The sequence below is a fragment of the Hyla sarda genome, chromosome 1 (genome assembly GCF_029499605.1).
Source record: "Hyla sarda isolate aHylSar1 chromosome 1, aHylSar1.hap1, whole genome shotgun sequence".
NCBI lineage: Eukaryota > Metazoa > Chordata > Amphibia > Anura > Hylidae > Hyla > Hyla sarda.
In genome coordinates, this window is record NC_079189.1 from 128,505,435 (window position 1) to 128,530,789 (window position 25,355).

The 25,355-nt window shown below is 38.6% G+C and overlaps 1 protein-coding gene across 3 annotated transcripts in view; it reads right to left on the reverse strand.

The window, feature by feature from the left end:
* Positions 1–25,355, reverse strand: part of TLL1 (tolloid like 1) — a 148,215-nt gene that overhangs the window by 27,357 nt on the left and 95,503 nt on the right. For all 3 annotated transcript variants that reach the window (XM_056561152.1, XM_056561143.1, XM_056561162.1), the window contains 7 exons: positions 18,829–18,909; positions 18,537–18,689; positions 13,039–13,156; positions 7,915–8,093; positions 7,662–7,767; positions 3,708–3,832; positions 1,950–2,065 (listed from right to left, as the gene is read on the reverse strand). In XM_056561152.1, the coding sequence (XP_056417127.1) occupies positions 1,950–2,065; positions 3,708–3,832; positions 7,662–7,767; positions 7,915–8,093; positions 13,039–13,156; positions 18,537–18,689; positions 18,829–18,909 (878 nt within the window). The remainder of the gene's footprint in view (positions 1–1,949; positions 2,066–3,707; positions 3,833–7,661; positions 7,768–7,914; positions 8,094–13,038; positions 13,157–18,536; positions 18,690–18,828; positions 18,910–25,355) is intronic.

The window sequence follows — 25,355 nt, forward strand, 5'->3', positions numbered from 1 at the left end:
CAAAAAAAAAATGTTTTAAAAGATTCCACACAAAAACATAAAACATGAAAATATTTAACAAGCTGTGGAAAAATATATAGAAGCCTAGAAATATACCAATACAATATACTAAATATATTTGGTTTTCTAAATCTTTTGATTAATAAACAATATACAATATATTTGAACTCTTTAAACTCTTAAAAATAACCCATTACATATTTTCCTTTTCTACTACTCATTGAAAATAGGATGAGGCACAACCATGCTCCATTAGCTTTTCCAGCAATATTCACTGCTGCAGCCAAGCAGTTCAAAGATGATATTACAACAAGTCTCTATAGTAAACACGTTGCCAATGTTTGTCAGATAAGTTAGCAGAGAATCGGCCACATAAGCAAATTCCGCTACTGCACTATAGCTTCAATTAATGTAATTTGTCCTGCATCTCATTAACCTTGACAGAGCAATTTCTTGGCAAGTTATTTTAAGACTATATGAGATGGCTTGTCAGAGGTATAGTAAACAGCTATATCAGCAGCTAAGAAATATTAGAATCATACTTATAATAAAAGCTATGTCAAATGCCAACAGCGGAACTGTGCGGATCTTTAAAAATTATTTTTTGTTCATTCTGAACAGCAAACGCAAGCTTTAGCCACTTAAAGCTGTGTATTAATACAAAAATCTTTTAGTCAATTCGTTTTTTTAACATTCCAGAATTTGTTAACATTAGAATTTTAACATTAATTAATTAAATTTTTTAACAAAGGAATTGTTCATCTTTTATTGTTATAGCTTTATCAATTCCTTACACTGATCAAACGCAACAACAGAGTTCTTAAAATGGGTTCACAAAACAAAATGCTGACAGGGTCTTTAAAAACGGTACAATGGCATGTACACTGGGAAAGATCTAAAGAATTTCTCAAACAAGGCTAAATGCATCTTGTCACTATATTTTGCAGGAAATAAAATAAAAAATACCATTGAGTGTCATGGGGATAAAGGAAGCTAATGGATAATCATTGTCAGAAAATGATGATCAAGGTATACAGCCAGTATATGTGACCTAACACTTTTCCTCTTACACTTGGAATTGTTTTCCGCATCATTTGTTGTGTTCACATGTATTCTGTACCAAACTACTGGTCATGATTTACACTGTTACCATTGCGTTCCATCAACATACAAGACAGGCTATTGATATTGACACTTTAGGCAAAAGTTGGAATATTGGCTTTTGCCCAAAATCAATGCAACCATCAGACCCTTAAAGGCCATGGACACCTTTTGTTCTTGATTTATTCGTAATATAGTCCACAATAACACTTTCTTCTTAGGCCTTTTTTAAACATTTTGCTTACTGTTGCTTCTACAGTCTATACAGTGTGCTTTGTAAGCTCTATTTTCTGACTATACTTGTACACGGCACATATGATTCTCTTCTGCAGACTTTCTAGTTTTCTTTCCCCATCAACTATCTGGGCTACTATGTAATTCATATATATTCTCTGCCTGAGAGAACAGAATGTCCATCTAACAGACTTCTCGTTCTCTGAGCAGCAGCTAATTGGTGGAAAAAAGGCCAATGAAGACTACTAGGAAAGTTGCTTGATTCTGCATACAAGAGACAAATCAACAATTAAAAAATACATAAAATACAGTGCATAGTTATCAATAGCATTACATTTCACTTATATGCTCCTTGCAAATACTGAGGTCTCTGGGGGTCTTCACGCAGTTCCAAGAAAAAAAAATGTCTTGACCTGCTAAGGAACCTGTGCAGGAAAATGCTGCACATCCTTGCATGCTACAGGTTGCAGCAGCAGTCTTCCATGACAGCCACAGTGAGCTCCAGATCATCAGGGAACAGGAAAATTAAACTTTGAGGGTATGGTGGTTCTCTAACTGTTAAGTTGATCAAATAGAATGCTGAATACATAAATAAAAACAAATAAATAAACTACCTTTTCTCCTGGGGTCACAGATATTCTCCATATGCAATGAGTGTATGAAGGATAACCATTTGGAAATCCAGGAGAAGAAAAATTGCCAGTAGAATCCTGTAAAGTTTCTCCGCATGCTGAAAAAACACACACATAGTTATTATATTTGTATAAGCAGATGAAATATTTTGCATCGCTGGTGTTTGGTGATCAAAATACAACAATACAAGGCTACATGAATGTGACGGCCAACCTGATCTTTGGGGGCTATTTAGCAAAAAAAAATGTAATAAGCCTCCTATAATGCCATTTAAGTTTGCCTTATAGAATAAAAAGGTCTGGTGTTTATTTCCCCTTGCTTTCCATAAGCTTTATGTCAATTCTCCATCCCTTTATTTGCTGACAATGCAGTTCCCTGGGGAAAATTTCCTAACAGTGGGAAAGTAGCACCTATCCCCAAGGACCCAATAGCAGTCACATGGTTTGTCTCTACAGTATGTATGCCCTTGCACCTTGATGTCCTACTACTTGCTTTTGTCTATAGGTCATCTTTGTTTCCATATAGAGCTTTATTTATTATTACTTGTACTTTTGCAATGGTTAGTAATGTTATGGTCATTTCTGGTGTGTAAATTGTTTTCCCAATAGCACAACACTGCAGAAAGCCATGTAACCACTTGATCAGTTAGGGTATGTTCACACTGAGGAAATGGAGAGGAATTTCCACGAATAATTCTGCTTGCTTTTTCCTCTCCAAATCATTCAGCAGTGAAATCCCCATAGAGTGGTACAGAATTTCTGCCCCTCAGTTCACACTGAGGAATTTCCTCAAGCAGAATTCTGACGGGGAAGTCTGTTCCTCGTGAAGAAAGAACATGTTCTTTCTTTCAGGCGGAATCAGCGTCGTTCAACCATAGAGATCAATGTTATTATTTTTTTTCAGTCAGAAGCATTTCCGCGCGGAATTTCTGCCTGAAAAAAAAAATTATGAAGAGAACTACTTGATACTCCTCCTCCGCATGAAACCTGCCTTTCCGCGCGAATTTCGTGCAATTTCCGGACCAATTCCACGCAAAATTCCGCGCAAAATCTCTGAGTTCTTGTGGAAAAGTAATAATATTTTGAAGCAGAAAATTTCTGCTTGATTTCTGCCCCAATTCCTCAGTGTGAACATACCCTTATGATAAAAACACATAATACGTGTATAAACCTGAGTTACTAACAAAATATACTGTATACACAACATATAAAGTAAAATCATATATAATAGAACGAAAAACGATATCAATAGCTGTAAATCCAATCAATCAAACTTCAAAATTAACTACAGGGTAAGTCACTGCGCCTCTGGTCTAATAAATGACTCCATCTAATAAGAAACATGTTGCATCGCATCTAAGAAAATGGTTCATATACTGTTTAGTAAGCTTTCTGAGTAAGCAATAGGTAGTGTTTTTACTTGCAAGAAAATTGTATTTGATTTGGAAAACCACCAAAATGACAGTACTGGACGGTATCCATTTTATTGAAATACGGTTTTATGGATTTAGATAATACGTTTTACAAGTAGAATCCTGCTGCCTTTGTAGAACGGTGAAAGAAATAAAGAAAGCTGATAAGTGAAATGCTAGCAAAGGTTACACACTTTAAAGACATGCTGGTTTGGCTGACTGTGCTGGAACCTTTGCGCCTGTACCCAATTTACATTCATTCACCTTTGAACTCTGGAAATACTTAAAGAAGCTGCTGAATAATACATGTTGCTATTCATTTTTGTACCTGGACATCTATACAGCTTCCTTGCCTGTGCAATATCTCCCGCACTGAGTCTTGTGCGCTGCCCAATAGAAGGTCGCAAACCATTTTCATCTCGGGAGGGAAGAATTGTATCCAAAAACATACCCCTAAAATAGGACACACACACAAAAAGAATCATCAGTTCTATTACGTACAGTTCTAGCACTGCTGCTTAAATGACAGATGAGATTTGGGTGTTTAAATTAAAGGGGTACTCCCGTAGAAAACTTTTTTGTTTTTTTAATCAACTGGTGCCAGAAATGTAAGCAGATTTGTTAATTACTTCTATTAAAAAAAATCTTAATCCTTCCAGTACTTTTTAGGGGCTGTATACTACAGAGGAAATGCATTTCTTTTTGGATTTCTCTTCTGTTACAACCACAGTGCTCTCTGCTGACCTCTGCTGTCCATTTTAGGAACTGTCCAGAACAGCATATGTTTGCTATGAGGATTTTCTTCTGCTCTGGACAGTTCCTAAAATGGACAGCAGAGGTCAGCAGAGAGCACTGTGGTCATGACAGAAGAGAAATCCAAAAAGAAAAGCATTTCCTCTGTAGTATACAGCCCCTAAAAAGTACTGGAAGGATTAAGATTTTTTTAATAGAAGTAATTTACAAATCTGTTTAACTTTCTGGCACCAGTTGATTTAAAAAAAAAAAAAAAGTTTCTCCATGGGAGTACCCCTTTAACCCCATTTAGTATATAGTTTCTATGTTATTGAAGAGATTTATAACGATTAGGAATTTATTACATTTTTTGCCATTAACCAAAAGTAAAAAAGTAACAATTCTACTTATATGATCATGTTTTTCTCAGATTATTCTGCGTTAAGTATCCCATAAAGAAAAAAGTGAAAACAGAACGTTAGAAATCTTAGCTAATTTATTGAAAAAAAATAAAAAAAAAAAAAATATTGTATTGACATAAGTATTCATACCCTTTACTCAGTACTTGAGTTGAAGCACCTTTGGCAGTGATTACAGTCTCAAGTCTTGGGTCTGATGCCATAAGGTGTGCACACCTGTATTTGGGGATTTTCTGCCATTCTTCTCTGCAGATCATCTCAAGATCTGTCAGGTTTAATGGGGACTGTTGATAGATAACAATTTGGAGGTCTCTTCAGAGATGTTCAATACAGGAGTGGTGAACTTACTCCTGTGTGGTCTTGCCTGTGGGCTTAGGGTCATTGCCTTGTTGAAAGGTGAACCTACAGTCTATTGCCAAACCCTCCAGCCTGAGGGTTAAAAGACCTCTACAGCATAATGCTGCCACAACCATGCTTTACTGTAGGGATGGTATTGGGAAGGTGATGATCAGTGCCCGATTTCCTCCAGACATGATGCTTAGAACTGCTGCCAAAAAGTTCAATCTTTTATCAGGCCATAGAAAATGGTTTCTCCCAGTTCTTTAGGTCCTTTATTTGCCAACTCTAGGTGGGCTTTCATTTGTCCTTTACTGAAAAGAGGCTTCTACCTGGCCCCTCTGCCATAAAGCCTAGATTGATGGAGTACGGCAGTGATGGTTAACCTACTGGAAGTTTCTCCCATCAGCACACAGGATCTTTAGGGCTCAGCTGAAATGACCATTGGTTTCTTGGACACCTCAGTATGAAGGCCCTGTTCCACCAGATTACATAGTTTGGTGGGGCAGACAGCTCAATAAAAGAGACCTATCTTAAAACTTCTTCAGCTCAATAAAAGAGACCTATCTTAAAACTTCTTCAAAATAAAGATTATGGGGGCCACTGTGCTTAACCTTAAGTGCAGCAGAATATTTGTTGTACCTTCCTCTAGATATGTGTCTTTACACAATCCTTTCTCTGACCTCTACAGGCAGTCTTTTCCAACTCATGGCTTGATTTTTGCTTTATGCATGGTCAGCTGTGAGACCTTATATAGACAGGGCTGTGTCATTCAAAATCCTGTCCAATCACCTGAATTGGGAGGAGCCAGAGCTAAATTTCAGGTGTCATAGTAAAGTGTCTCAATACTTATGTCCATGCTAAATTTTCCCTTTTTAAAAAAAATTACAAAAAATGTATAAAATTCTGTTTTTACATTGTCATTAGGACAACAGACTGGGGGAAAACGTGAATTATTTTATTCAGTATAAAAAATGTAAAAAAAAAAAAAAAGTAAAAGGGTTTTGTTTTGGGCTTTTGTATTATTGGACCCATTACACTATACAAATTCCCAATACATCATTGTCAAAGCAGGCAAACCCTTTAACCATTAACCAGTGATTGGATAAGCAGGCATATCCAGCAGTAACAAAACATCAGAGGAGAGCAGCGGGGACTGTCAGAATGGCAGTAATTAGAGATGAGCAAAGTTACAGTGATTCGATTCGTCAACAACTTCTCGGCTCGGTAGTTGATGTCTTTAGCCTGCATAAATATTACAGCTTTCAGGTGCTCCGGTGGGCTGGAAAAGGTGGATCTTCTAGGATTGTATCCACATTTTCCAGCCCACCAGAGCACCTGAAAGCTGAACTAATTTATGCAGGCTAAAGTCAGCAACCGCCGAGCCGCGAGCTTCATGCAGAATCGAAGTACTGTAACTTCGCTCATCTCTAGCAGTAGTATGAAAAACCCCCATATTTATTTGACCTCTAGAATAGCTATTTAGTTTAGGATATAATTAACTAGTCAACCATATTTTTATGTTTAAAATAATATATTATTAGCGGTAACAATTATACATGAAATTTAATATTAATGAACTATTAACACTATAAAATATTCTGGCTAAATAAACCTATCTATACCTTCATCTTCATAACAAATATTCTACTGAGGTTTGTATAGCTAATAAACTAAACTGTGTGTAGACATGTATCTCTGCAGGTCACATACATAAACACATAGTAAATCACGTAATCTAAAGCAGATGTCAGATCCGTGAAGTCTTGCTATTGAAACTAATATACACAAAGTGGATTTACTATTTATGTGTGATAAAACTCATTATACAACACCTTAAACGCTGACACTGTTATGGTACAGTTTAGAGGAGGTGATTTAACTCCAACCTTACTTTGTTAAAGGGGTACTCCGGTGGAAAACTTTTCTTTTTTTTTTAAATGAACTGGTGCCACAAAGCTAAACCGATTTGTAAATTACTTCTACTAAAAAATATTTTTAGTACTTTTTAGCAGCTGTATGCTACAGAGGAAATTCTTTACTTTTTGAATTTATTTTTTGTGTTGTCCACAGTGCTCTCTGCTGACACCTCTGTCCATGTCAGGAACTGTCCAGAACAGCATAGGTTTGCTATGGGGATTTTCTCCTGCTCTGGACAGTCCCTGATACGGGCATCAGGTGTCAGCAGAGAGCACTGTGGACAACACAAAAAAGAAAATTATAAAAATAAAGATTTTCCTCTATAGCAAACAGTTGCTAAAAAGTACTGAAAGTATTCAGCAGCTAATAAGTACAGGAAGGATTAAAATTTTTTAATAGAAGTAATTTACAAATCTGTTTAATTTTCTGGCACCAGTACTTTAAAAAAATAAAACGTTTTCCACCGGAGTACCCCTTTAAAAGTAAAAAAAAAAAAAAAAAAATTGCAAACTCAAAAATGACTCCAAAAAAACTAAAGACTAATAACTTTATGATAAAAGGCTCAGTATTAAAATATCTAGAAAAAACTGTATACAAATATCTAGAAAAAGACAGTTGTCTCCAGCCGACCAGTACGGTAAAATGGTTGTGAGTTATGGAGACATCTGCACCTTTACCATCATGGGCCAAGATTTTAATAGTTCAAGCTCAGTAACCGCCAAAGAAAGCACCAATGGCTATTTAGACTTTGCACAGATACTTTGACTAACATTTGGCAAGTGGTTATACGATGCACACCACAAGAACCAGAAAAAATATTGAACTATAAATTAATATGGAATTAAAAGTCAAAAATTATAACCTGAGGTTCCAACCTTGAGAAGGTGTTCCTTGCATAATGCATGATGCTCTCAAAATCATATGGTTCTCCTTGAGAGTTCACCTCTCCTGGTTCCATCTTCAGAAAATTGTATTCCTGGCCTAGGATTTAAAACAATATGTAACTTGTACAAAAGGTCAAAGCAACAAAGCCAATACACTTGAAAAAGGAATATTTGTTTACCGTATAAGAAACTTGACCATAATAACACACACACACAAAATGTGTAATGGCCCACAAAGAATTACCTGGTTGAATATTTTCCCTGATAATAGTCACATGATCATCTCGGTCTGGTCGGGTGTGCTCATGCCAAAAGCCTATCACGTGACCCAGCTCATGAACCACAATTCCAAACTTATCACAGTTTTTGCCTATTGATATTGCTTGAGGGCCATTTCCTCTTCGACCCACATAAGAGCAGCACCTGTGGAGTAGATGAAAGAACATAACCTTAACCCCTAGAAGAGATTTTAATCAGAGAGAACTTTGATTGAGAGGAAAAAGGAGTTAAGTTTATTAACAGACCAAATATTTGAATAATTTATTATAGGACACATCTGCTACACTCACAGATTTCCATTGTAACATAGCAACAACAATTCTGAGAACACTGTGCAATGTATTGATGTTTCGCTAAAAATACCATTTTGCAGGGTCACATATAACTACTTATGTTTATAACAATTGCTTAATTGTAACCCTGAATGCTTGTTAGGAAGATCTTGAATTGAAGATCACTGACAAAAATGAGGTTAAAGGAAAACCTACTTCAACGTTACCCGCACTATCCTGCTATAGATTAATAGTGAAGGTTACACTGATTACAATCATCTTTACAGTTGCTTTTACCGTTCCTTAGACCCCGAGACATGGCCAAAATTTTTAAACATGTAAATTAGGGGGGTTTGGTGCACTCAGGGTGTTCTGTAGCTCCAAGGTGCACTGGTACAGCTGTACTGCTTGTTCTTGGAAAATACCCACTTCATAAATATTAATCATGGCACTCCTGCACAGGCGGCCCACAGTGCTATGATCTCTCCAAACAGCAGATTAAGAGCACAGGTCAGACCCTCACAGATGAGTTAAAGATAGCTTAAGGATAGGCCAATCATAAATAACAATAAAACTCATTTAAGCTTCCACTTTCTTTATGCTTAAAATTTCTTCATCTAAATACTCAGGACTCCCTCCTACAACACTTTCTAGCACTGCTCAACTAATGTTGCACAACTGGTTTCCCCAAATTTCTTATCTTTTTTCCTTTTTCCTCTGTATTTTTCTCTATAGCCACATATAGCTGGCTTATGCTCATTGAGGTAGAGCCTCTCTGCTTTTAAGGTATGTCCAACATGTGCAATACCACATAGGCATTTCAACATATGCGCCACAATAATGGAGTCACATGTGAAGTGCCCATGGACAGGAATTTAGCAGAACTGCTTTGACTGCTAGGATATGCAAATGTGCCCTTTTTGGTTTTAAAAATCTCAGATTTCTTTATTTTTAATGGGTTATAGTTATCACTATACTGTTTTTATCTGTATAGAGTACAAAGGACCCTATTACCAAGTGCTTATGTCTGATGAAGAAGGTGGAGCCTCCAAAATGTCACACTTGACATGCTAATACATCCCCTCTCTGCTCCCAGCGGCATCCCCATGTGATCAGCAAGAGTATGCTAGATTGTGAATATCTGAATGCAGACTGACTTGCAGTGTGTATACACCAAGTAGTGATGTACTGCTGCTTTTGCATGTATGGTGTCAAAAAGTATAAATAAGCAAATTACTAATGTTATTAGCCATAGTGCAGAGATCTTCCATATCAGCTGTACTGTCCTCCTTGTAAACTCCGACATTCCTCCTCCTCCATCCCCTTCTGTTAGCAGGGGCTAGAACCAGTGATTTGAAGCGGGAGCTGGTACTACTGCTCATTAGAATATTAACTCATTAGATAAGGCAGCAGAGAGTTAATTCTACAACTAATGTGACTAAGAACAGGCTTATTGCTCCCTTATCTAATGAGCAGAAATACCAGCTTTCCCTTTCCTGGTTCAGCCTGCACTGACAGGAGGGGAGTAGGAGCTCTCTGCATTTAGAACCTGTGACCTTACAAGAGAGAGGGCACAGGTGATATGGGTGATCTCTGCACTATGGCTAGGAACATTATATTATAGAGTTGCTTTATTATACTGCTTGACAACATACAAGGTTGGTTTATTTTGCTGGACAACCCCTTTAAACCAACCATGCTCAAGGTGGCTCTTCTTAGTGAAGATTTAGATAGCACGTTTTGATATACCAAATTCCCAGCCTGACTCAAATCAAATCATAATAAATAGACAAAATCCAGTTTTACATCACATAACAGAATTGATAATACAAACACATAGGAGGAGATTTATTAAAACCTGTGCAAAGGAAAAGATGACCAGTTGCCCATAGCAACCAATCAGATTGCTTCTTTCATTTTGCAGAGGCCTTGTTAAAAATGAAAGAAGCGAGCTTATTGGTTGTTACGGGCAACTTTTCCTCTGGGCAGGTTTTGATATATCTCCCCCATTGTACCGGTAGTAAGTAAATTAGGAAAATATTATTATTACCATACTATATTCTAAATTAAAATATATTGACAGATGGAAATAACCATACCATTAACTATTGCTGCACATGACACAGCTGTGATCAGATTGAACATCAGATTGAAACAGAAAAGTTAAAGCATGTGTGCAGCACATACGGACAAAGATTTTTTCTCTAAAGATAGCAGTATACAAATTCTGAATCCTTTTCTGACTTTTAATGGTCAGAAGAACGATGGGTCAAGAATGCAAGAATGTATGCACTTCATGTGCAAAGAATGTAAGTATTTAAAAATTGTAGGTCTTTTTAAATTCAAGAGGAATGTATTAAAAAGGGGTTTCTGGTGCAGGGTAGGAAAACAAAATAAAAAAACAAGTCCAAATCTGCCATCTTTTACCTGCCAATGCCATTCTAAGAGCTGTATTTGAAGTCAATGTTGCCCTGGGCATTTTTTATGCTCAGGCTCTCTACTGTTAAATAAGAAAAGACTAGGTTCATGAGTAGTGGATGTGACACAGCTCAAGTACAATTGCTTTATCAGTGAAACCACAATGATCTGTAAGTCAGTGATTTTTAAACAGATTTTGGCTGTTTTTTTCTTTCTTTTCCGAATGTGTCATAACAATCAGTAATAGTTCTCTATTTTTAGTTATTTATTTCTTCATTTTTTTTTTTTTTTTTTTCAGTTTTCCACTATTTGCCTCTAATGACCTCTCTTAGATCCTTCCCGGAACTCCTTTAAATCCCAAATCCTCCAAACTCTTACACTGTGATAATTTTTTTCTACAGGTTGAGTTTTCATGTAACTCCTCACTCACTGACTGTAAAATGGCTATCCTCATCTTAATAAACCACGTAGTCCTTAGCGGTGGACCCCTGCGATCATACATCCTAACCCCTATCCTTTGGATAGGGGATAAGATGTATAAACCCGGAATACCCCTTTAAGTGTCTAAAGAAGGATGACACCATGTAAAACGCACTATTGGAATTTACTGATAATAATAATGTGTATTTCCATTCATTTGTGGAGGAGCTAGCACATATGCTTAGTGTTAATAGGATATGAATAGCAGAAAAATAAGCTTTCATTTTCTACATGCTTTAAAATTCTTAATCTACATTCTTAACCTTTTCACCCACATTCAATAAATAATACATTAATATTGTTATTACATATGAGTTTTAACAGACTGGTTTAAACTGCTGCCAATGCAAATAAAATCATGGGGTGCATCAATAGGGGTATAGATGCCCACGACAAGGAAAAATTCTACCGCTGTACAAATCACAAGTCAGACCACACATGGAATACTGTGTACAGTACTGGGCACCAGTGTAGTGGAGCTGGAGAGGGTTCAAAGATGGGCAACCATGGTAAAACGAGTAATAAGAGGACTACAGTACCCAGAAAGATTATCAGAATTAGGGTTATTTAGTTTAGAAAAAAGAAGGCTTAGGGGCGACCTAATAACTATGTATAAATATATCAGGGGGCCGTACAGAGATCTCTCCCATGATCTATTTATACCCATGACTGTATCTATAACAAGGGGGCATCCTCTACATCTAGAGGAAAGAAGGTTCCTACACCAGCACAGACGGGGTTCTTTACTGTAAGAGCAGTGAGACTGTGGAATTCTCTGCCAGAGGAGGTGGTAATGGTGAACTCTGTAAAAGAATTTAAAAGGAGTCTGGATGCATTTTTGGAGAATAATAACATTACAGGTTATGGATTTTAGATCTATATATACTCAGTAGGGACTCATCAGGGTTATAGGTTGAACTTGATGGACTCTGGTCTATTTTCGACCTTATGAACTATGTAAACAGGAACATTTCTTCTCTAGAAAATAAGGCATTTATTCTACTTGTATTTAATATATGAATGGAGTTTATCACATCTGTGCTACAACTAGTGCTACAACTAAATTTATATATATATATATATATATATATATATATATATATATATATATATATATATATATATATATAAAATCAGATATACGAATAAAACCAATTAAGCATTTTATGTTGTTTAAACTTGTGCTTCCAAAGTATCTTTAAGTTTATAAGTCATGGACTCTACAAGGCCTCTCAAGAGGCTCTGTGGTATATGGCAGATGTCAACAGCGGATCCTTGTAAAGCAAAGAAAAAAAAGCAAATAAAAAAGGCAGAAAAGAGGATCTTGCCCCTCTGTGTTTTTATAGAATACCATCAGAAGTAGCAACAGCATGGAGAACATTACACAGACGCACTGGGCAGTGTGAGCTGTAAATCAAGCATTAGGGTTATAAGATATAGAATACTTAATGCAAGCTTCTGCAGCCAATCTTTGTGCCTCTCTCTGCCCCTACCTCACTTTACTGCAGACTCCTTCTCCCTACTCCATTATACATACCCTTGATTAGATCCCTCACAATCCTGTCAGACTATTAACAGTTTTTAAAATTGTATGATGAATTTAACTGGGGGAGGGGCAGCCTGACAAGTGGAGTAAAAGGACATTTTATTTAAAAGCTATATTACAAAGTTTCGTATGTTAGTTTTTACCATTTATATAATCGAAATTTGTTGAAAGCTTAGTGACCATTAAAGTGATAACAGCACCATGTGGATGACATCGACCTTTCCTCTTGCTTTGATTTTTTTTTTTTACGTGAGACAGGACATATGAATAACCACGACTATGACATGACAGAATACATATTGATATTGGTATTTTTTTTAGTACAAGTACAAATTAAAATAAAAAAAGACACAGATGGATCATAATTCCTTACCCACAAGGCCTATATGTAAACACAATGTAGCTTTCCTCATCAGTGCGCTCTATGAAGGTTACACAGGTATGTTTTTCCCAGTGCCTCATGGCCTGCTTGAACATGGCTCGCTGGCTTCCTAGAGAAAATGCAAAAGGGAATAAAAACATTTATGTTAAAGAAAATCTGTCACCAAAGATAATCTCCCCAAACTATTGCAATGGTTAGGTCAAAAGATGCCAATTGTGAATTTCTAAACATTTATTTTTGTACTCACTTGTATTCTAACAGAGTACGTGTGCAAACACTACATGTGCTGTGTGCTAATGTATACCCCACACTTCTAAACTTAGTGGAAAAAAGTAAAAGAGGGCTCCAAACTGCTTTAGTAGTAGGGAATACAAGGGAATAAAAAGATACAAATTAGTCTTTTCACCTTTTCAGACATTACAGTATTTTTCTCAGGTGACAACTTCCCTTTAAACCATGTTTTAATAGTACAGTATAGTTTAGTAGGCAGTGGAGAACTAATGTAACAGTGTAAAATTATGTCATGATCGGTGTTCAGCTAATATTCTAGACAATGTATACCCCACAAAAAACAAAGATTACATATGTGAACACTGACACAAGAAGTAATAGCAATAGTAATATTATTGCTGGTTGTCCAATTTAGGTATGGAGTAAAGAGCCGTGCGGGACCATTGGACAAACAATGGGTTTTGTTAACATGGGTATAATTATGCTGGGACATTAGCAAGGTCACTTCCATAGAAGCAAATAACCTACAAAGAGGACTATGTGAGTATTTTATGGCCACTGCTATATGGCAGGCATCATTCTGAGTAGCAGAACACTGAAATGGGTACTTGCATCAGGAAATTATTACTGTGCTAGCACTGCAATATAGCCAACACTATTGCTTGGATCCTTATCCTGCCGAGGATCCTGAATCTGTTGAAACAATGAGCATGTTAATCAGAAAAGCCAATTCCAGTTGGCACCGATTCCGCAAGGAAATTAAAGGACATCTGCAGTGCTGGGCAAAAAAACTTTTTTTTACCTCATTTAATAGGTCTTTGAAAGACCTTTCCAACGATGTCCCCCCCATCAAAATTGGCCCAGTCTTTCTCCCGTTATCAGCACACGAATTACGGAGGAGAAGTGAAAATAAAACTACATCTCCCATCATGCCTTGTGCTTACTTCCTGTAAGCTACTGCCCTCCCCCTGTTCTATCCCCCCGAGCAAATTATTATATTGTAACGCCCACATCTCCCTTCCCTATGCATACACCCTCCCCTTCTGCTCATCTCCCCCTCCCCCATGCTGCTCCTGTCCAGTGATGAAGCAGCTGCCTCCGTGCTCACTGTAGTGTGGAGAGTGGAGAGTGGAGAGTGAAAGGAAAAATGGTAAAAAAAAAACATAATTGTTTGTCTATAAAACTGTCCTGATAGGGGTCCCTCCATCTTTTTCACAACTACAACTCCAAGCATGCCCAGTTATTTTATATGCTGTTCGGGCATGCTGGGAATTTCAGTGGCGCCTCCAGCTGTTGCAAGACTACAAATCCCAGCATGTCCTGTCAGCTTTCTGCTGTATGTGCATGCTTGGAGTTGCAGTGGTGCCTCCAGCTGTTGTAAGACTATACATCCCAGCATGCCGTGACAGCTTTCTGCTGTTTGAGTGTATAAAGGAGTTGTAGTTCACCAACACCTCTACTGTATCAGGAGACTCCTGGGAGTTGTAGTTCACCAACACCTCTATTGTATCTCTGTAGTCTCCTGGGAGTTGTAGTTCACCAACACCTCTATTGTATCTCAGTAGTCTCCTGGGAGTTGTAGTTCACCAACACCTCTATTGTATCTCTGTAGTCTCCTGGGAGTTGTAGTTCACCAACACCTCTATTGTACCTCTGTAGTCTCCTGGGAGTTGTAGTTCACAAACACCTCTATTGATATTTATTCCCTGTAGTCTATACACCACCAGCCCCTGCAGTATAATATGTCTCCTTCACACACACACGTCCTCCCCTCCCTGCTCTGTGGTTTGCTCTGTGTTTTCCCCCATGAAAACTTGAAACCTCCCGTGATAAGTGAGGTCCTATGTAGACAGAGCAGGGGAGGGGGGAGGAGCTGTGGACGTCTTCATTCTCCCCCTGCTTCAATCTTACAGATAGGGGCGTTTCTGAGGATGAGCCTATGGCTGCCTCAGAAAGCACCCGCTCATGCATATGCATAAGAGGGAGGACCTGACAGAGGCTAGGGGGGGAGCACAAACACTGCTGGGAGGAAGAGATCTCCGTCCCCAAGATGGCGGCTGCAATGTAATGAATAGGGGACGGACGCAGGACTACTGGGCTATGCTGGCAACTCTAATATCTCACAAACGGCTGCATATAGGTAAATAGGACTAATTGACTGAATTGTATAACTTTTGTTTGGGGAACATTTGGGCAGGGATTTCTGACCACTACAGTTGTCCTTTAAGCAAGGATTTTTTTCTATAATGTGCATGGGCCCTAACAATTCAAAATAATCCAGGAGGTTCTTAGTGTCCAGGCACTTCAGCCAACATAAAGCTGGTTTGAATTACAACAATAGTTGGATTTGGAGGTATTGAGCATTGATGTGTGGCAAAGGTAATGAGGGTTGGCTGTGGTTAGCATTGTTGCCTTGCAGTCCTGGGTTAAAATCCGATCTATGGCAACATCTGCATTGATTTTGTATGATCCCCCCGAGTTTGTGTGGCTTTCCATTGGGAACTCCTGTTTCCTCCCACACACTAAAAATAGTATGATAGGTCCATTTAAATTGTGAGTCCACTGTGGACAATGGCCAATGTGAGCGGGTGTGAGTGTACAGTGATATGGACAATGTATATACTATATCAATACATTATAACATTATTTTGTGTGTGCATAAACATACACACCTTTGATTTATTTTGACAATATTCTGCCTGGAATTATGTCACAGAATCCTGATCTCCTGTGTGGATTACTATGCAGTATAATGGTTACCACGTGTTTAAAGAGGCTGAATTCTGTTGAAGGATTAATGATACCAGAATAGATTTCCTCTTAACCTTCATCTTGGCCACATACAGGCATGTGCTGTATTCCAGGTATACAGTCAATATAGCAACCAAGCAACCAACATTAATATTTAAACTAAACTAATCTTTTATTCACTGCAGGTAAATAAATATATAGTTATCATTATATATATATTTATATACAGTAATAAAGATAAAGAACTGAGATTAGAACATATGGGAGAGATTCATCAAAACCTGTGCAGAGGCAAAGTTGCTTCCTTCTTTCATTTTGCATAAGCCTTGTTAAAGGGGTACTCCCATGGAAAACTTTTTTTTTAAATCAACTGGTGACAGAAAGTTAAACAGATTTGTAAATTACTTCTACTAAAAAATCTTAATCCTTCCAGTACTTTTTAGGGGCTGTATACTATAGAGGAGATGCTTATCTTTTTTAGATTTCTCTGATGTCATGACCACAGTGCTCTCTGCTGACCTCTGCTGTCCATAGCAGGATAAAATCCCCATAGCAAACATATGCTGCTCTGGACAGTTCCTAAAATGGACAGCAGAGGTCAGCAGAGAGCACTGTGGTCATGACATCAGAGAAATCTAAAAAGATAAAGCATTTCCTCTGTAGTATATAGCCCCTAAAAAGTACTGGATTTTTAATAGAAGAAATTTACAAATCTGTTTAACTTTCTGGCACCAGTTGATTGAAAAGAAAAAAAAGTTTTCCACGGGAGTACCCCTTTAAGAAAGTAAGAAGAAATGTGATTGGTTGCTATGGGCAACTGGGCAACTTTGCCTCAGCACAGGTTTTGATAAATCTCCCCCATAGGTTTAGTCTCACTTAGATTTGCTGCCTGTCATAGTCTGTTCGGTTAGTTTCTCCCCAGCTGCAGACTACAAATGGTCACATTGTTAAAGGGGTCCTACCCCACAAAATAAAAAGCTGTGAGTCCCAGCTACCTAGCCCTTTTATATTTTGTCAGACATGGCGACCACTTTAAATAACAGGGAAGGCTGACGATAGGTTTATACAGTTTACAGGCTGTAACACTCATAAATGTATCCGGGATGTGTAATAATAAAGAGCAGCCTCAACAGAATTATCTTACCTTAAGTAGCATTCATCTTATTTTTTGTTGTTGTTTTATTTGTTTGAGTTTTTGTTTCTTTTAACTAATAAAATGTGTCACAGACCCCTCCTTTCCTGCTGTGTTATCCCACTCTCATTGTGACACATACTACACACGCTGACCCTCTGTGTGGGCCGAGGCCAACTTCTTCCATGTCCCTCACATCACATCCCGACTGTTGAGATGGTTCTTGCTGCAGTCTGTGTCATACCTGATCAGGACTGATTGTGGGAATACTGAGAGTATTGTGTACTGGGGAGCCTGACAATAGGGTCTACTGATATGACATGACTGAATAACAAACTGTAGTTCGAATTTACTAGTTGAAAAGGACGGCACAGCAGCTCCCATTTGGCTCCTTCCATCATTCATCTCTTTTAAGACAAGAGTTTAGAACAGGGCCTGCCAGCTCAGTTAATCACTGACCGATACTGGGCATTGCTGCAGCCACTGGTTTCTGGACATAAAAGCAGGTGTGGGACCAGAAGGAGCCAAACAGGAGCTGTAGCAGCATGAGCAGTGGGTCCACCAAACAAAATCTTAAAATGGCAGTAGTATTTTTATTATATTTCTAACACTCTTATTTTGTCTTAAGGTGATCTAAAATGTAAAATTTAGCATCAAATAGACTTGCCATACAACAATTGAAATGCTCCCAGATGTTCGTCACTGTCGTCATGCTAACAGACTACCCGCCATCAAACAATAATGACGTCACCCCCTGCCCCCGCTATGCAAGTCTATGGGAGAGGGCGTGACGGCCGTCACGCCCCCTCCCATAGACTTGCATAGCGGGGGTGACGTCACACGGGGGCGGAGTCGTGACGTCACCCCATGGTCGCCAACCGGCTGTTTGTGAGCTGGCACCTCAGCGTGCAGCTCAAACAAGTAGGTGGCAAGTACAAGATTGCAGGGGTCCCCAGCGGCGAGACCCCTGCGGTGAGACATCTTATCCCCTATCCTTTGGATAGGGGATAAGATGTCTCAGGGCCGGAGTACCCCTTTAAGTCAATGTTTATGTATATTCCTAGTCTCTGCTAAGCAAAGCATTATAACTATACATGTAAGAATTCATTTTAGTACTTAATAAAAATTCCATTTGTTATGATAGGGGTATTCTATTACCCCAGAAAATAGGGGAAGTGGAGGAAGCTACAGTAGTAATCCATATATACTTTTAGGACATACAGTAGATCAACCTACTTATGTGACTGAATTACTACTACATCAAGTTGAATCCTAAAAAGATAAAGCTTTTTATCTGGGGCAACTTTCTCCCACAATGCTATGGCCTCTGACTTGAACAACAATCCTTTAGTTAGTTTAGAAGAATGTATCTTACCAGTGAAGTTGCCTCCAATAACATATGGAATAACTCCCCCAGGCCATATTCTTTCTGTGCGTGATGTAGCAGCTCTGGGAATTCTCCTCTTCTCACTTTTCCCTGAGGGTTTTAGATCTGTTTTTTCACCAGTTGCATTTGTGCGCTCATAACCTACAGTGAATGGAAACGTCCATTATATCCAAAGTCATGTGTCAACTGCTTAGAATAATGAGTGTGTATGGCACTATTAATGTGGCTTTAAAAATACTATCATGCTGCTTTAAAAGGCTTATATAAATAGTTGGAATACCATAGCCAAATCTTCTAATCCGGTCTATAAGCTGATATAGTGCTCCTCTTTTTTTGGACAGATCATGCTCTTCAAGGCCACCTTGAAAACAAAAGAACAAAAAACCTGTTAGTATTGTTTCTAAGAGGTCACCTACCGATCGTCAACAGTATTGCTAAAATCCAAATGCTATACACTAGACTTGCTTAGCTCAAGTCATTTTCGCTCAAGCCAAGAACTCTTGATTTTTTTTCCCCTTAAACAAGTCACGACAATGATATCATCAAATTATCATCTGAAGTGTCTCTGCTCCCAGTGACCTTCACGTCTTTTGTGCCATATTGATTGGCAGCCAGACGCTTTACTTTCATCTAGATTACATCCCGCTGACTGTTTTCATCTTCTGGTAATGAATTTTTCCCCAACAAGAAGCTATTATGCTTTCTAAAAAAAGGACACCCAAAAATGCAGTGTACAAACATTTTTTTTTAAACCTTTATTGGGTTTGAAATTGATCTGAAAAACCACATCCTTTAATCACAGTAGAACAGCACAGCTATAAGGTTGTGGTGGCTTGTAAGAGGATCTCAGAGGCACTCCTGCGTCGACTTCTAATCGATATCACTGAGCTTCTTAGATACAACTGAAAATGCTAATGAAGGAAAACACAGATATTGTTTACTCTACAAGCCTAACAAAAATGGGTCATGCTAAATGTCCAGAAACATCAATAATGTATTCCAGCCACCATGGTCTTATTACTTTTCCAATGGTGTGGAACTCACAAAGGTTTACAGCTCTGCAAAACAAAAAGGCGACTAAGCAAAAATGATAAGGGGAAAAAAATAATAATGAAGAAACAGAGATCTAACCTGTATATATCCCAACACTATTTCCAGCCCCATTTAAAAAGAACTCTTTGCACTTGCCCTTCTCTTTCAATGAGTTCAATAAGAGATTCTTAACCCCTTCCCGCAAATGGACACATATATATATATATATACACACACACACACGTCCATTTTTCCGGTGACTTGCCACAAATGGACGTATATATATATATATATATATATATATATATATATATATATATATATATATATATATACACATCCATTTATGATCCCAGCACTGCGGGTGTGCGGGCGGGTAACCACCGCAACTGTTAGGAGCAGAGCTGCATTGCGATCCTGACAGTTAACCCCTTCAGTGTTGCGGTTAGTGTAATCGCAGCACCGATCGCTGGTTTTTATAGTGTATAAGTAAGAAACCATGAAATGAAGTACATAAATAAGGTATCCCCATAATCACACCGACCTGCAGAATAAAATTACCATGTCATTGATACTGCTAGGTGAACACTGTAAAAAAAAAAAATAATAATAATAATAATAACCTTGCCCAAAATTACAGCTTTTTGGTAATCCTGCCTCACTAAAATTTTAATAAAAAGTGATCAAAATGTCAAACATACCCCAAAATAGTACTATTCAAAACTGTTACTTATCCCGCAAAAAATATGACCCCACACAGCTCCATTGGTAAAAGAATAAAAAAGGTACAGCTCTCAGAATATGGTGACACTCAGTTTTTTTTTTTTTTTTACAGAAAAAACTTTTTTGTGATGTAACTGGGATAAACCATAAAAAAAACTTATATAAATTAGGTATCACCATAATCGTACCGAACAACAAACTAAAAATAACATGTATTCTATACTGTATAAATACAGCACCCGCTGTGTAGCAGGAAAAAATGGAGCAAAATATTCGCAAAAAAAAAAAAATATTAATAATATATAAATAACATTTTTAAATTCCACTTCTACTTTGCTTTTATTTCTGTGAAACACCTAAAGGGTTAATTCATTTCCCAAATGTCATTTTGATTATGTTGAGGGGTGCAGTATTCATAGCGGGGTTATTTATAGGGGGTTCTTACATACAGACCCCTCAAATCTACTTCAGAACTGTACTGGTCCCTAAAAAGATCTGATTTTGAAATGTTCTCAATAATTTTGAAAATTGCTGCCAAACTTCTAAGCCCCGTAAATGTCCTAAAAAAGTTAAACAACATGTAACAAATTATGCCAACAGATAGCAGACAAATTGTAAATGCAAATTAATAACTGATTTATGTCGTATGACTATCTTTCTTAAAAATAGAGAATCTGGAAATTTGGAAAAATTGTAAATTTTAGCATTTTTCCTTGAATTTTGGAGTTTTTCACACAAAAATGCAGAATACATTGACCAACCTTTACCACTAACATTAAGAACAATTTGGCACGGAAAAAAAAACAATCTCAGAATCACTTTGATAAGTTAAAGTGTCCCGAAGTTATAACAACAAAGTGGGACAGGTCAGATTTGAAAAATGAGCCTTGGTTCCTAATGGGGTCCCTAGACATTTTATCCCTTATCCAAAGGAGGGGATAGGGGATAAGATGTCTGATCATGGGGTCTTGCCGCTGTGGACCCCCGCGATCTCGGCTTTGGCACCCCAGACTTCCGTTGCAGGGAGAAAACTTTGTTCCGTGCTGGATGACTGGCGATGCGGGGCGGAGGCTCGTGACGTCATGGTCATGCCCCAGCCGTCACGCCCCCTCAAATACACTTGCATCGAGGGGGCGTAGCCAGGACATCACGAGCCTCCGGCACTGCATGCGACGCTCTAGATGAACAACAGGTGCAGCAGGGAGATCGTGGGGGTCCCCAGCGGCGGGAAACCCCGGTATCAGATATCTTATCCCCTATCCTTTGGATAGGGGATAAGATGTTTAGAGGCGGAGTGCCACTTTAAGGCCAAAATTACCTGGTCCTGAAAGGGGTTAATAAAGTCATGCAGCACCTCTCAGTTATCACTGGACATCTTAAGGTTTCAGATGAATGAAACATGTATTCTGTTATAACCATACGTTCTGTAAATAAAAAGTTTTTTTATGTTGACACTTAAGTGTGTCGGCTTGGACCTTTTTTCACACCTGTGCTACAACTGAAGGCTCCATCTTTTGTGGTGGTGTCATTGTGAGACCTCAGATATTGTCCCTTATTTACTAAGAGTACAGTGTAGGTTTCTTTGTGGGTTTTAATTCCCTAAAAAAAATTCCCACAGTATTTACTAAGGTTTCCCTACATTTTCCACTTTCCCTAGGTTTTTTTTTTTTACACATGCTCTGATCTGCCTGGTTTTCCTCAGCTCAAATCCACCACATTTTATGTGGAAACCTTAGTAAATATGTTGGGTTTTTGTGAAAATGTCAGGAACATGCCCCTTTTTGGAGACCACACCCCCTTTACCCAGCGGTCACACCCTTTTTCGGGTTTTCAGAGCAAATTGGAGAGTTAGTCAGGGTTTTTTCAATTCTGGTGCAAATTCTGGCGCAAAATCTGGGGCAGACAGAATTTCTGGTGCAATGCGACAGAATCTGGCGCAATACGACAGAATCTGGTGCACAACCCGACAAAACATGTCGGGTTTGCAATAATAAATGAGGGCCATTGTATATCATTGTGCCAGAGTAAACTTTGTAGCAAGCCTCTGGAGGAGCTCACAGCAGCAGGATCAGCTGGAAATGCTACACTTAGGCTTCTTTCACAATGTGAAAGTTGCTCCGTTACAATGGGAGTTGTGCCCCAAGCCCAATAGCGAAAGGTGAACATGGCTGCATACAAACTAAGAACGATTGTTGTTACAATCCTGTAAATGAAGCGCCTTCTGTCTTTTTCTCTTTTTGTGTGAATTATAGATATGGAGGGAGGTTAATCAAGAGATTTAAGCAGTTTTTTTAGCTTAAAAAAAGTTGCACAAAAAGTTGCATGTGAGCCTAAGCAATTTTTTGTGTGCTTTTGTGGGTAAGCAAAAAATACCAATCTTCCCAACCTAAGCAATTTTCAGTTTTTACTTTGCAGGGGTCTGGATTTATCATTGCGAAAGTCGCACATAAGCAATAAAAGTTGCAAACCCCTTCAAAAAGTCGCAAGTGTAAGCAAGGTCGGGCCTGGCTTACAAACTTGCCCGTGACAGCATTTTGAAAAAGTTGCACGTGAGACTTTTTGTGCGACTTTTAGCAAAGCTCCGCTCCCCGGCACCCACTCACATCTACCACCTGCCTGCAAAGTGTTGGGACTAAAACTCCCAGCATGTCCTCACTGTAAGGGCATGCTGGAAGTCCTGCAATAACTAGCAGGTGGGTGGTAGATGTGAGCGGGTGGGTGGTAGATGTGGGCAGGTGGGCGGGGAGCAAAGCTGTGCCAAAAATTGCAGGTGAGACTTTTGGTGCGACCTTACTTACTTTCCTTTTTACAGGCACGGTGGGACTAGTGGGTAGGAGATGTACAGGAGGGCGACAAGCTTATCCCCCGCCCCCCGCACATCTCCCGCCCATGTTACACTACTATTCCCAGCATGTCCTTACTGTAAGAGTGTTAGATGGGCGGGTGGATGACAAGCTCATCACCCGCCTGCACCGCATGAGTTGTAGTCATGCAGTTGGGGGCAGGTGACAAGCTTGTCACCCGCTTGCACATCTCCCCCCAGCCCTGCTGCATGACTTCAACTCCCATTGTGTCCTTACTGTAAGGGCATGCTGGGAGTTGTAGTCATGCAGTGCGGGTGGGTTACAATAAATGTACTAACCTATTTTCCTTTTTTTTGCCTTCTCATTTCAGATCCGTGTATCCTGTGGACTACAACGATGGCCAGTGTATTTATTCATTTATTTTTTGTTTAATGTTAATAATTTGGTTAACAAGGACTTGTGAGGGAGTGTTTTCTTGGAACAAAAGTTTTTTACAATTTTTTTTATTTTTTATTTACTTTAAAGGCTTAGTAGTGGAAGCAGTCGTATAGAAAGAATCCATTACTAAGCCAGGTCTTGGTGTTAGCAACTCCCAATTATTACCCTGGTACCCACCACCACAGGGGTGCTGGGAAGAGCTGCTACCAATAGGCCCCGAGCATCAAATATGGCACTCATATGCTGGCATTATTTAGGCTGGGGAGGGCCAGTAACAATGGTCCTCACCCACCCTGGTAACGTCAGGCTGTTGCCGTTTGGTTAGTATCTGGATGAGAATGAAAATATGGGGAACCCTATGCGTTTTTATTTATTTTTTCATAAATAATGAAATAATAAAAGATAGGGTTCCGCATAGGGTTCCCTGTATTTTTATTCTCAGCCAGATACCAACCAAACAGCAACAGCCTGACGTTACACGGTTGGGCGAGGACCATTGTTACTGGCCCTCCCCAGCCTAAATAACACCAGCCTGCCACCGCCTAGGCCCAGGAGCACCATTTTTTTACGCTCCGGGCCTGTTGGTAACGGCTCTTCCCGACACCCCTATGGCGGTAGGTACTGGGGTTAGCACTGTTTTTGGGGCTAACGCTTAGCCCTGGCTTAGTAATGGACCCATCTATAAAGACAGCTTCCCCTACCAAGCATGTAAAGTAAATAAAAATTAAAAAAAAAATATTTAAAAAAATGTATTCCAAAAAAACACTCCCCCACATGCCCTTGTTACAAAATGTTGCTAATATTCAACAAAAGAAATGCTGGTAATCGTGGTCCACCAAATCTGAAGTAGCCCACAGGATAGACTGATCTGAAACTAAAAATCTAAAACAAAAAAAATTTAATAAACAGACACTTTATTTTTTCTTATGTGTGCTAAGAAAATGGTATTCCAAAGTGATTGTATAGTTTTTTGCTTATGTGAGCCACATTTATCAACCCCCTGTGATAGTATGATAAATATGTCACACATAAGCAAACCCCAAGCAAAAATGCCTACAGAGCTCGCTTACCAAAGCAAACCATGATAAATGTCCCCCATGGTCTCTTGAAAACATATCTGTAGCTAACATTCACACTCAATTAAGAATAAACATATAAAGATATGGTTATTTGCTAAATGAAGTCACACATTTTTGTCTTCACAAATACAATTCCTTAAACATATTTATACCTTTTATGGGTGCTCTTTTCTCTGCAAATATGTAAGGCCAATGACTGCTCCGCACTGTTATTCAGCGCTGAAATGTGAGACCTTTGAATTAATATCTGGACTGTCAATCAATCTAATAGAGATAATTCAATGGAATAACAGCACACAGCCCTGTTAATTTTGGGAAAATATGTGTGCAGTCTTCTGGGAATTTGTAATGACTACATAAAATATTTATTTTCACAGGCATGTTTCTAGGCTAAAGAAAAAACGCTACTGCATTCTTGGTAGTAAGAGCATGTAAGTCATCCAAGGTTACATTTGTTTTACAGAAAGTGGAAGGCATTATCATTGTAAATCTCTCTTTTTTCCTATATGGTAATCTTTAGAATTATGTAACATTGTTCCATTCAATCCATTGACTACTGAGCTACAGGTTCTAGGCTAGAAAAATGGCCATAATCTTTAGGTAGATGTGTTCTGAACCATATGACCTTTGACTTTTTGGATTTTAAATGACGGAAAGGAAACAAGAGGCTGTCAGACATCACTGATAGAGATGAGCCAATTTTTGAAAAAGTCGATTCCGACGATTCATCG